Raw genomic sequence first — 13435 nt, 5'->3', positions numbered from 1 at the left:
AGACTTAAATCAGAGAAAGTCACATCTAAATCTGAAGCTTCTGGTAAAAAGCCACTTCCAAAACTCAAAGGCATTGTGATAAAAGAAAGGACAAATGCTGAAGCAACATTGGCTAAATCACAACCACAGATAGATCCAAGATTCAAGGGTAAAGAAAAGGTTGGTGAACCTATCAAGGTTTATGTGCCTCCTGAGAATGAAGAAATCACTGATTAAAAGGATGATCTTGCTCTGACTTCAAGAAAAGTTCTTAAAACAACCTCTGACATGGCTCAAGTTGTTTAGAGTCAAGAAACTGTAAGTTCTGATATTCAAAAGAAGCAAGTAACCTCTAACACAGCTCAAGTTAACTTGATATCAGAAGATAGACCAAAGACACTCCTACCAGGTTTCACTAAAGCAAAACAGACTCAACCTTTCAAGACTGCTGCAAGTGGTTTTGAAGCAAGAGTAGTTACTGGAAAGGAAGCAAGAGATAAAACTGGATTGGGAAGTGCTGATGAAAGAAGAATACAGAACACTACTAATCATCCAACTTCCTTGAGTGAACCAGGTATTGGAGCAACTCCTGAGAGATTGAATCAGCTAGAATCTATACAAATGGTTTACCATGCCTACTTGAAAGAACACATCTTGTTGTACTTCATGACAGATGGTAGGGTTTATCATATAAGGCAAAATGCCATTCCATTGAAGTATTTTGAAGAATTAGAGCATGTACTATTCTTACTTCAAGTGGATGACAGATTGACAGGAAGTGCTGCAAACTATTTGAAGGATCAGATTCAGAGACAGAAAAGGCTTTATTCTGTTAAGTCTGACAGCACATATGTTCCAAAGTACAGAGATCACAAGGGTGATATAGTTGAAATGAAGCCTAATTCTGCTCAAATTATAACTACCTTTCTAGGTTACAGGGCTGTGGAATTCAATCTTGAGTCTGATAAAGCTTATTTGATCAGACTGGATCAGGATATAAGAAAAGCAAAGATTAATGATCTCAGGGCTGCAATTTTTCAAATTGGTGAAGATACTGCAGAGCTTAAAGATGCTAAAAGGAGAATGATTAATGAACTTAGATATGCTGAGAGATGTTTGTTGAAGAACTATCTCAGAACAACTCCTGACATCAGAGAGATCAGAAGATGAAGCCAAGTCAAGATCTACAACTGATTAAATTCTGATATTTGTACAGACTAAAGCTGTTATCAGAAGTTAAATGTTGTTAAAGCTTTAAGGACTGTAAGTTGTAGTTATCTAGTCTAATTCTCATGCATTTATACTTAATGTTTTTGACATCATCAAATATCTGTTAAACTTGTATATTATGCTAATTTACAAGTTGGGGGAGATTGTTAGATATATTTGATAATGTCATGGCTAATATGATTTATGTTTAGTTTTCAGATCTTACTTAAATAGGACAAATCAGTACTTAACTAGGAATCAGTACATATACTGGAAGTCAGGACTTAAGGATATCAGTACTTATATTATCAGGAGATAATCATCAGAAGATGGATATCAGAACTTAAGTGTTGAAGGACGTTCAGATAAGGACAATAGCTGATTAAAGGAAAGAAGATTGAGATAAACATAAGAAGAGATATGCATGAAGAAGGAATTCTATGAAGAATAGAATACTTGGAAGAAAAGATATCTGATTGATATATTTTAGGAAGCAGAATTATATTCCATATCAATTAGCGATTATCTTGTAACTGTGTAGTATATAAACACAGACATAGGGTTTACACTATAAGTGTTATCATATTCGAGAAGATTATTCATTGTAACCCTAGCAGCTCTCGTGATATTTGTTCATCACTGAGAGGTAACAGTTCCATACTGTAACAGAGTTTATTGTTTCAATAAAGTTTGTTTTCTGTTACTTAAGATATTAAAGTTCGATTTGATTGTATTTTACACTGTATTCACCCCCTCTACAGTGTGTGTGACCTAACATAAGGGTATGTGCAAAATATTGTGCAGGACCATATCCTGTATTTTGACAGATCCAATATGCATTATGGGGATCTTTCTTCTATCTGGAACTATAATGAATTCAGAAGGACCACTAACTAGTTTGTAAGTAAGAAACATACTCAAATTAGAGCATATTTGGTTAGTTACACCACTATCAACCCGCCATTCAGTATTAAAGATATTGTCAGCTAACAAGGAAACCTTACCAACTAACATAGCTTGATGAGAATGATCTTGTGAATCTGTGGAATTATTCTACTTATTAAGCAGTTCCATCATCTGTTGGTATTGAGCCACATTGATAACATGATTATCAGGAGAAGATAGAGATGCACTTATTGTGTCAGCACTAGAAGAATTGTGAGAAACTACATCAAATATTTTATCCTTAAATGCTTGAAGTTTGGAGGAAATCCATGTAGCTTAAAACACCTTTCAACACTGTGTCCAGAGATATTGCAATGAGTGCAAAAATAGTTATTTCCTTTCTTAAAACAAGAAACAAAATCATTGCTAGTTGAACCAGCAGAGTTAGCATATCCTTTGCCTGCACTAGCTGTTCATTGAGAATAAGGTACTCCTGGCCTATAACTCTTCCTATTGTCAGCAAAAAAATCCAAAGATTCAGTTTGTGCGCTTAGAGTAGATAATTCTTGATGTCTTTCTTCTTGAGAAAACAGCCTAAAAGCATTTGCAAGACTCGACAATGGTTGTTGCATCAAAATATTGCCTCTTATAGTGGCAAATATATCAGTAACTTTCATCATAAATTATAATAACCTCTGATCATGTTGCATTTGTAACATTCTTTGTGACACATTACAGGTGCATTTATTACAAGTACAACAAGGTATAGGAGAAATGTCATTCATAGCATCCCATAAAGCCTTGATTTCTGTGAAAAATCTGAGATACTTTTAGATCCTTGACTGAGATCAACAAGTTATTGCTCAATAGAGTAAATTTGTGCCATCGACGCATAACCAAACATATCTTCCAAGTCAAGCCAAATCTCTCGAGCTGTCTTAAGAAATAGAACACTACGAGATATAGATTCATCTAAATTATTTAATAACCATGAATATACCAAATCGTTGCAGCGTTCACAGGCTTTAAACTCAGTAGTTCCAACATTATGTTTTATGATTGTTTTATCAATAAAACTAAGCTTGTTTTTAGCAGATAAGCTCATCATGATAGAACGTTTCCAATTACTATAGCCTATTCCATTAAATTTGACAGATACAAGTTGTGTAGTGTTTGCATCAGAAGGATGAATATACAAAGCACTAGACGGATCAGGACCTGGAGATGACACAAGAGGTCTAGTCCATGGATTAACACTACTCGACGTCATTGAATCAATCGATTTAGAGTTAAGAAACGACTTGATTTACTCAACTTTAGATGAGATTAACAGTCAACTGAAATTGAAATTTTTTGATTAAAGAGATTTAAGAATGAATCTCAAGAAGAAATTAACAAAAAATTTCCGTTGATGATGAATTAACACCGAGAAATCGAATATTCGGTGATTTCGACTTTAATGAAAACAATAGAACGACAACGAACAGGATTAAACGAGCATAGATTCATGATATAATCAATTAGAATAAACCTGAATGTATGAGAAATAGATGTGTTTGTAGATGCAGAATGATCGTCATTGAAGCTCTGATACCATGTTAAACCAAGCTTTCTTCTCTATTAAGTAATGTAAATCCAACAATGAAGAAGATGAATTGTAGATAATAAACGTATGCCTTGGAGAGAGAAAGTAATATGGAATGTTTAGAGTAAAATGTAAAAATGAATCATACATTCAGGTTTAGGTACAAATTCTATTATAGTAAAAATGACAAAGTCTAACTAACTAACTATACAACTGTATCTTTCTGTCAATAACTATCAGCCACAATCTTTGCCAACCGTATAAAATGAAATGGAGTCAGACTCAGCTTTCTTATGCTCAATAACCATACCAAAACATTACGTTATATTTATGTATATAAACTAGTCATTTGGTCATTATTTTCCTACGCTTAGGGCGGAGCCACAACCAACACTGTGGTAAACTGCAGTCCCGTGAAAAAAAAAATTATCAGTTTTATGATGTGGGTATTTTTTGAAGTCAGCCCATGACAAAATTTGGCCCAACCCTATATTTTTCATCCAAAACAGCAAGTCACAGGAGGAAGCACAGAAAAAGAAAAAAACATAAAAAATAATTACAATTAGGTTATCTGGGGAGAAATGGCAGTGAAGAGGAGATTAAAGCTTTACTGTTATTCATCAGGGTATTTTGCGATTTTTGCGTGGAGGCACTACGGAGTCTATCCCTTATGCCTAGATTGTGAATGCCTCGATTGTGACCAAGCTTTGTGTTAGGGGGGATGTTCATTGGTCTGCACACGAGCAACTTCAGTTACCGAGCACCCCCATCGATAGTTCTATGATCTTAAGCATGCAGGAGTGGTATGGTGGGAAGGCTAATGAGAAAGGACTTGGGTACAACTATGATCATTTGCCGGGTGGCCAGCCAACTGATCAGATGTATGCTGGCGGTTCGACTCAGGCACGCAGAGCATTATGGAGAAATCAGATTGGTGAGATTAGTTCTTCGCAGCAGCAATAGCCGCAGGAGACAGAGGATAGTGCTAGTTTAGGCTCGACGCAGTATAGGCGTTTGACGAGGCAGATGGATGCGATGTTTGAGTCGCATAGCAGGTTTGCACAGGATCTTACTCAGGCAATGGGTACAGCTTTTCGAGCCACGAGGGCTGACATACAATGGCCAGTTTTTGGAGAGGATTCTGTGTACCCGCCTCCTGACACTCCACCTGTGGAGGGTGATGATCCTTATTCTTCCGAGTAAGTATGCCTTGATTCCTTTCGATTACCTTCACTGAGGACAGTGAAATTTTTAAGTTTGGGGTGATAGTTAAGGAATATTTGTGTGTAGTTCATATAGTTTGCATATTTGTCATGTAGTTATTTGTTTTTATTTTTATTTTGCGTATTTGTTAACATGTTAGTATGTTGCATATAGTTGCATTGGCGTTATATTATGATCTCTTAGGTTACTTTTCCGATTAATTTGTGATGTTGATTCGAGTGTAGTGATGTTGTATAGAGGAATCTTAATTCCTAATGAATTGATTTGCATGCTAGAAATAAGAAAATTTTCACTAAGTCTTATAGGTTGCTTGAGTGCTAGATCATGATCATGACTTGTTTGTTTGTCAAGGTTTAATCACTTGTTTATGTCTAGAATTTATGTTATTCTTTTAGTGACGAAATAACATGGATTTTAAAATTGGAGAAAAACATTGGATATCAATGCTAGTTGTGGCTAGGCGTCGAATGGCTAGTAGCCGGCTCATATTTATATGAGTAGTCTAGGTTTGAGCGAGATGGAGCGAAATGCACTCGTTCAGAACATGAAAAAAATAGAAAAAAAGAAAGAAAAAAAAAAGAAAAAAAAATATGTGTTATGTATAATTGATCACGAGTGGGATCTTTAATACTCGAGTTATTAAGTTCTAGGGGACTTTGTGCCTAGTGACTAAGGCTTTTATAGTCTAGGATCCGCTAACCTAACGCTCGCTACATGGGTATTATTGCATAATCTTTTGTGGACCTCGCTCATTGCACGATCAAATAAGCATATATGTGTTTTGTTATGTGTTAGCAATAAAAGCATGAATCTTAGTATGAATCTGATAAAAATGAAGTGTTGTCAATCATTTTGTGTTTATCGTTTATTCTGCTTATGAACTTGTGATTGTCTTGGTGATAGATAAGTTATGGTTATTGATCTAGTTTCGAAAGTATATCTATTAAGCAATTGCACACACACACGTTTCTGGCTTGTGAGTTGATTTGTGAGATTTGATTGTGCTTTGTGCGAATAATTGTATTCATTGAGATGTTGCGTATTGATTGGTTTAGTTATTCTGAGGGGATCATTGCATTCATGTTAGTTGCATTCATGCATTATTATTTCTTATTTTCGAGTCTGTTATGCTTAAGGACAAGCATCGATTCAAGTTTGGGGGTGTGATAAGTGGCATTTATATCCACTTAGAATGCTTCGTAAAGGCTTCAATTGGTGTTTTGTACTCAAGATGTTTGCGTGTTTGATGTGTTTTCGTAGTGTTTTGCATTTCAAGGCATATTCGAAAGAAGGAATGGATATTGCATGTTTTATGCTTAAAAGAGTGTTAGGATGGAACCTCGGTCGATTACGCACAAGGAAGCAGCACGAGAAGGTCAAGAAAGCAGAAAAATTCAGATATTCCAAAAGGTCAAGGCGGCCGCGCTAGTATTGGGAGCGGCTGCGCCCATTTGTCAGAAACTCGAGGCAGCCGCGCTGGATTTGAGGGCGATCGCGCTATGTCGAATTTTAGGAATCCTGATTCTATTATAAGATTGATTTGTTGGAATCTTGATCTGTTAGGCTGGTATTTATAGACTTTTAAAAGATGTTTTTCATATAGAAGAGCAAGGAGATAGCAGCAAGAAGACCTAATAGCACAATACAACGAAGGAGAAGAAGATCTTATTTTTACTTGTGATTCTTTGCTTAAGTTGTAATCTTGGATGCTTGTTTTCTTTGTTGTTTGAACCTAATACTCTTGTTAACATACTTTGTTATTATTATTCAGTTATTTTATACCTAGTTAATCTTAGTTATTTACCATGCTTTCATTGGAACCCGTGGTGACGATGAGTTCGGTTATGAACTAATCGTTGTCATGGGGTTCTAACGAATTTACTTATGGATTTCTATAGTTAATTGTTTTGATACCTATGTGTGTGGTGATTGTATGATATCCTAGTATTGGTTGTGCGTATTCGTCTTATGTGTGTCACGAACATATAAGATAGTTTGTTTATCTCTATTGAAGCGATATTGAATATAGAGATTTGGAACTTGCCATGCTAGCATTGGTTCATGTATTTATTATGCATGATTCGTAGGTAATTTTAACCATCTTACTTGCCCTATGTAATCACGATAGATAACTTGTTCATTAAACCTTTATATTGTCAAATTCTATAGACATATAGGGTCTCAACACAATTGGTGTCTGTTCAGTTTCTATCTCTTTTGTGGATGTCTGGTAGTAGGGTATTCGTACAACAAAAGTTGGCATTTACTAGTTTTGTGTTATCTGATTAGTTGTCATCACCACTGCATGCTAAGGTTAAGAACAATGACTTTAAATGAAGTATTTAATGAAGTTAGAATCCCATGTTTGTCTCATATAGTTAAATCAACCTTTTAATCTCTTAGTTATTTGCATGTTAGTTAATATTTTACTTAATCAACAACCCAAAGTGTTACTTGTCTCAATAGTGAAGTATAATCATACATTGATGCATAGGTGCACATTCTAAAATTAACCTAATCAAGTCTCCGTGGGAACGAACTAGAAAGTATTCTATATTTCTTGCGAACGCGTATACTTGCGTGTAATTTAGCGAGTGTTTTCGCCCTAACAAGTCAACTGATCGAGGTTTTCTCTTGTGCTCAAGTACCGTCTTACTAACAAATCAAGTATGAATTAAAATCTTGATCACGTTCAACTTGTTCATATAGACTATTTTTGTTTGACCTGATTTCTTATCAAGTAGAGTTGCTCATTAACATTAACTTAGGAGATTGTTGAACTAACTCTCTTATAAGAACATCTCTACCGGCCTCTTTGGTCATTATTTAAATATAATATAAAAATTGACTCTTAGAAATTTAGTCTACATTAATCTCCCACAATACTCTTTATATATATTTATTAAGCAATTTTTTAATATTAAATACTTTTATTAAATAGGAGCACAAGCAAATAGAAAATGAGTGGTAGTATTATTTCATAATGAAATAGATTCCTAAAATGGAAGTGACTCTTAAAAATCTCTAGTATCAACATTTTCCCCTTATAGAAACTCTGATCTAGTACATGAATAAAGAAACTCTTACAGAATTTCCATCTTTGTCTAGTTAATATCTGTTCTCCTTTAATTTTCTTACGCCCAGATATTCTTCGGGATGAATGAACATGCTTCAGCCCACTCAGGATCTGCCATTGGCTGCCACCTGAAAGGGAAGAGAATGCGAGGGATTGTCCCCCGGTATCATCTCCGGTGTGAGAATGAGAATCTGGATGTAAAGTGGGTTAATGAAAAACAAGAAAAGTAGAGAGTGTTTGAGAGAATGAGTGTGTATTGTCTATTTCTTACTTTCCAAGGGGTTTTATTCCCGGACTTTCCATGAATTTTCATTCGTCACACCTCATTAATGGAAATGAGGAGAAGTGGGCGTTACAATTTCCTGATCCCAACGATTGGAGGAAAGGCGGGCCTCGGCCTGTGGCTCTCTGTGGGCCTTCGGTTGATGGGCATGTTAGGCCTTCGGCCCAGTTGTATGGTCGTCTAATGGGCCTTCACTCGGTGGGCCGTATTGGGCCCCTAACCAACATGTCCCTATCCTTCGGTTGGGCCTTCGGGCGGGCCATATTGGGGTGAAGAAACCCTAGGACTTCCACTTCGGTCTCACCTCGATTTTTGTTCGTACGCGTGGCAAGTTAGTGGATACATTAATGTGACAGCTGTCTGTCATGTCGTTTCATGGCTTAATCTCAACAATTCCCGATCATCCCATCTCAATCCAACAGCACCTTCAAATCAGTAAGTCCCTTTTTCCTTTTCATGCATTTTATATTTTTATGCAAGTTAGTGATTTTTGCATGTGAGTTCAAAGGTCATTTTCAGGGCTTTGTGTTGTGTTTTTGGGTTTTTTTAAGTATGGGATGCTTTCTGGGTAGTTGGTAGGAATTTTATAGGTTTTTGTTTGTTTAGGCACCCACTGGGTTTAAAGAGGGCATGTGAGTTGTTCTTGGTCAAGAACTCTCTTTGGGGGTTCTTGATCATAGAATAATCTTTGGAGCCAACCCAGGGTGTTTAGTTTTTTCTTGTCTGGAGTTTAAAGATGGCAGGCGAAGGGTTTCTAGTCTGTTGTAACACCCTTTGGCAGCTGACTCCAGGCTTTTTCATGTTCGCTCAGTTCTAGGACATGTAGATCCCTTGTCCTTTTATTTTTTCTTTTTTAGTTTAATCCTAGTACATGGACTAATCTGTCTCTATGTTTTCAAATACAGGGACATGGACCGAGCGAACCCTCCTGCCGAGACCTCCGTTCCGAGGGTGAATACTTTGGTTGAGACATCGTCTATTCGTCCAGAGAGGACGGGACGAGCTCTCTACGGTTCCGTGACATCATATCCGGAAGCGAATAATCGATCGGAACTATCGAAGGAGCGAGTGGGTCAGATGTATTCTGACTACTCCATTCATCGGGGCTTCTTATGGCCGTATGTTGCCAAAGAGGACGAGCAAATTTACGACACCCCGGGCGTGCCGATGGGATATGTCGACTACGCCGTCGGGATTTCCGAGGCGTCATTCAAGTGCGGTTTCAAAGTGTCGCTGCTGAAGATTTTGAAACATCTCTTCAGCCAGATGGGGATTGCATTGGGACAGATGGATTCGAACGGATTCATGGATATCAACTACTTCCATAATAGGTGTCTCCAGGCCGCGATTCGCCCATGCACTCGGCTATTCTGGTATCATTATAATTTCTAGAAGAACCCAAAGAGCCCGGGCTTCTACAATATTGCTCGTCGGGTGGGCAGAGCAGACTGGACGGCTACCAATTTCAGCAACAAAACCACCCACACTTACTAGTACTTCATCAGTGGGCCTAAGCTAGTTGAGATGTGGTGTGGCGTGATGTCAATGCTTCGGCGCTTATTATGCCGAACTTGACGGACGAGGAGGACAAATATGCGGCCCTAGTGGACGTGAAGGTGAGCAACCTCGGTCCCGAGGAGTTCCGGGACAAGGACTGGCTTCTGAGCTTATGGGGTGGGGGTAACAAACTCTTCCTTCATCTATTTATTTTGTATTTGTATCTTTATCATAGTTTTATAATTGCATAATTATTTTGTTCGTTCTTTGTTTTCTTCTTTCTTTCTTCATTATTCAGCATTCTGCCGTACTTGCTTAGATTGACCCTTCTTTCTTGCTTTTCAGTGTCTTCCATGGAAGCCCTTATCAAGATAAAGAAGGCCAGGGTGGCCGAGAAGAGAGGGACAGAGGAGGCTGCTAGGGCCAAGGCGGTCGGAAAGAAGGTGGTTCTCAATCCTTTCGAGGAGACGGGGGAGAGGCCCGAAGATGAAAGGGCGACATCGCTTGGTCAAATTCCTCTGTCCTCGGAAGACGGCGAGGGGGATGAGCCGGAGTTCATGGGAGAGGGGACTCCTTCCAAGCGGACCCGAAGCCGAGACGGGGTCGTTCAGATATACCTCCCTGGGTGGGGCATTCTGACATCCAATCACACTGTCTATCCGGCTAGGCAGTCAACGAAGGAGGTGGCCTCTGACCTGTGCCACGGTCTTCAACTCCCTGTCGATCTGCCAGCCTTCACGGCGGCCTTTCCAACTGAAGCTTGCACTGAGCTTTTGTCCTTCATGTCTTTGGTACGTAGTTAAATTTACATTTATTTATCTTAGTCTTTCTGTATATTTCTCTTCTTCCTTCGTTTAACATTTTTGCCTTGTGTATTTTTTGCAAGCTGCTCCCTGGGCTGCCATGGAGGACAAGGTCCGAGATATGGAGGCCAGGATGGCCGAGGTCAAGGAGTTGGAGAGGAGGGCCACGAAGGCTGAGGAAGAGCTAGAGAGGGTACAGAACGAGAATAGCGTGCTGGTCGGCCATGCCATAGTGCTGCAGAACGACAGGCAGCGGCTGGAGGGGGACCTGTCCAAAGCGAATAGGAGGATCGGCCATCAGAATATTCAGCTGAAGAAGCCCTGAAAGGAACTTTGGAAGAAAAATAAGCAGCTAGACAGGACATAGGAACGCTGCTTCCAATTCGGCGTTGATCAAGTCCTGGAGAAGGCTCATGGCCTTGGATGGGATTATAAGCAGTTGTTGGACGATAGCCTGGAGGATCCCATCGGTCAGCCAGTGGTTGAAGCCCCTCCCGTCTCCTCCGTTGAAGACAAAGATCTCTCAAATGAGGATCTTCAGTCTTAAGTTTTTGACTTATAAATTTATTTTCTATAATTGATACTTCTGCCTTCGGGCTTTATACTTTGACTCGCCTTCGGGAAAAATTTCTTTTAAATTATAATGCATCTTTCATCCTTTTGTCAGCATTGTTTGTATTTATTGCATCTTCGGCTTTATTTTTGTCTTAGCAATTTTTAATTTTTCTATATTTATGTAGCTCTTCTGCATCTTCGGCCTAACTTTGGCCTTTGCAGTTTTCACAATTTTTGTTTCTCATGTTCCTGTCCTCCGGCCCCAAGTGTTAGAGGGCAAGGTTTAAGTCCGAAGAGAACCTCGGGCTGTTAACACTAAGAAGGGTTCTTTTGGACAAAGAAATAAGGGGGATGGTCGTCTTTGGGGTTCCCCTAGACCAGCGTTCCTTCGTTCCATCGATCAAAATCAGTACTAAAAACTTAAGTAAGTTTTGAAGAAATATTAAACCTAGAAGGGGAAGGGCTAGTCATCTTCGGGATCGCCCCTAGACGTGACCTTCTTCGCTTTCTAGTTTTACTTGCAAAATTTTATGCATGATTGGAGGACGAAGGGTCCTGTCTTCTTCGGGATCGCCTCTAGACAAGACCTTCTTCGGCCTTCGGTAATATCGCTTTTCGTTTAATAGTGATACTGGGGAGTTATAAGGGAAGGACGAAGGGGATAGTCTTTTCTCAGGATTGCCCCTAGATATTCTCCATTTGTCCTTGCCGCGTGTTTATTTTTAACTAAATAATAGTAATAGGGTGAAGGATATTAACCTATGCGGGATTGCCCCTTGATATTATTCATTCGCCCTTTATCTGAAGCAAATCAAACGTGTCGGCCGAAAGGTTATCTTCTTCGGGATCTCCCCTAGATAATACTCCTTCGGCCACTCAGTTTGTAGTGATTTTTAAAGTAATAAATTTGTGAAAAAGAGGTGCATTTTTATTGATCACCAAATCATTACACTTTTCCCATAAAACTCAGAGAGAAGTACAAATTAGTAATAAAAGAAATCTCCTTACTGATAAAATTTTCGGAGTCGCCTGGCATGCCAAGTGATTTTGATTGCTTCGCCATCCAGTGTCTCTAGCTTGTAAGTTCCCGGATGAACGACCTCTATTACTTTATAAGGCCCTTCCCGGTTCGGTTGAAGTTTTCCTTGTCTTGTTGGCATAGATGCAGCTAATTCTTTTAGGACTAGGTCCCTGATTCCGAACGACCTCTTTTTAATTCCACAGTCATAGTGATGGGCTGCCTGCAGTAAATATTTCATGTTCCTTTGGTGGGCAGCCTCTCTTTCTTCTTCCAACAGGTCTATGTTCGTCCTTAATCCAAAGTCATTGTTTTCCACATTGTAGACTCAGTTCTATATGACTCTAGGCCCACTTCGACTGGAACCAGGGCTTTCTTTCCATAAGCCAACCTAAAAGGGGTTCCCCGGTGGAAGATCTTGGCGTCGTTCAGTAAGCCCATAGGACCCAGGGCAATTCTTCAACCCATCTTCTCTTGGCTTCGCCCAGCCTCTTCTTTATTCCTTGAAAGATTATTTTGCTCACTGCTTTGATTGCCCCGTTCCCTTGCGAATGAGTGACTGAACTGAACTTCTGTTGAACCCCAAAGTGATACAAAAACCTTCGAAATTTATTCCTAACAAATTGGGCTCCATTGTCGGAAACACAGATTTTCTGAATCCCAAACCTAAGAATGATCCGCTCCAGAAATAATTTCTTGGCTACTTCCTCGGTTATGGCGGACAACGTTCGGGCTTCGACCCACTTGGTCATGTAGTCAATAGCAATTATGCAGTAATTTGCCTGTTTGGTGCTAGTAAGGAGAATTCTAACTATGTCTACGGCCCACATGGAGAATAGAATGGGGCCGAGGACATAAGTCATTTCTTCGGGAGGTTGCATCGGAACCGCGGCGAACAGCTAACATTTTCTGCATTTCTTCGCATACTCACTTGCATCTGCTCGCAAAGTCGGCTAGAAGAATCCTTGCCGAATGATTTTAAAGGCGAGAGACCGACCGACCAGATGTTCTCCACAAATTCCTTCGTGCATTGCTTCGAGAGCTTGGTGTTGCCATTCGATATTCAAGCAACTCAAGAGGGACTGGCTGACCGATCGGCGGTACATTCTTCCATTGATAATTGTGTAGCTTGAAGCCATGTATTTTATTTTTAGGGCTTTCCTTCCGTCTAAAGGCAGGAGTCCTTTTTCCAGAAAGTTCCTTATCGGAGCCATCCTATCATTTTCTTGGTAAATTTCCAAACACTCTTTTTTCTCGATCGAAGGCGTCTAGGCTTCAGTGAGATAGATAAAACCGGTTATGCTCTGTGTCTCAGCCGAAG

General features: G+C 39.3%; 2 protein-coding genes across 2 annotated transcripts; both read right to left on the bottom strand.

Annotated features, from left to right (window-relative positions):
* Nucleotides 1-2929: 2929 nt before the first annotated feature.
* LOC141712932 (uncharacterized) lies at nt 2930-3343 on the bottom strand. Its single transcript, XM_074516067.1, has one exon. It carries the CDS (start codon nt 3341-3343, stop codon nt 2930-2932), a length of 414 nt encoding a protein of 137 aa, XP_074372168.1.
* Nucleotides 3344-12542: 9199 nt separating this feature from the next.
* Nucleotides 12543-12977, bottom strand: LOC141712923 (uncharacterized). The gene has a single exon (XM_074516055.1). The coding sequence runs from the start codon at nt 12975-12977 to the stop codon at nt 12543-12545; it is 435 nt and encodes a 144-aa protein (XP_074372156.1).
* Between the last annotated feature and the right edge of the window lie 458 nt (nt 12978-13435).

This window comes from Apium graveolens, chromosome 1 (genome assembly GCF_009905375.1).
Source record: "Apium graveolens cultivar Ventura chromosome 1, ASM990537v1, whole genome shotgun sequence".
Taxonomy (NCBI): Eukaryota; Viridiplantae; Streptophyta; class Magnoliopsida; order Apiales; family Apiaceae; genus Apium; species Apium graveolens.
This window is presented reverse-complemented; position numbering and strand designations above follow the sequence as displayed.

Bases quoted from the DNA above. Each gene is read 5' to 3' on its own strand.
- LOC141712923 (XM_074516055.1), bottom strand. From the start codon at position 12,977: ATGACTTATGTCCTCGGCCCCATTCTATTCTCCATGTGGGCCGTAGAC.
- LOC141712932 (XM_074516067.1), bottom strand. From the start codon at position 3,343: ATGACGTCGAGTAGTGTTAATCCATGGACTAGACCTCTTGTGTCATCT.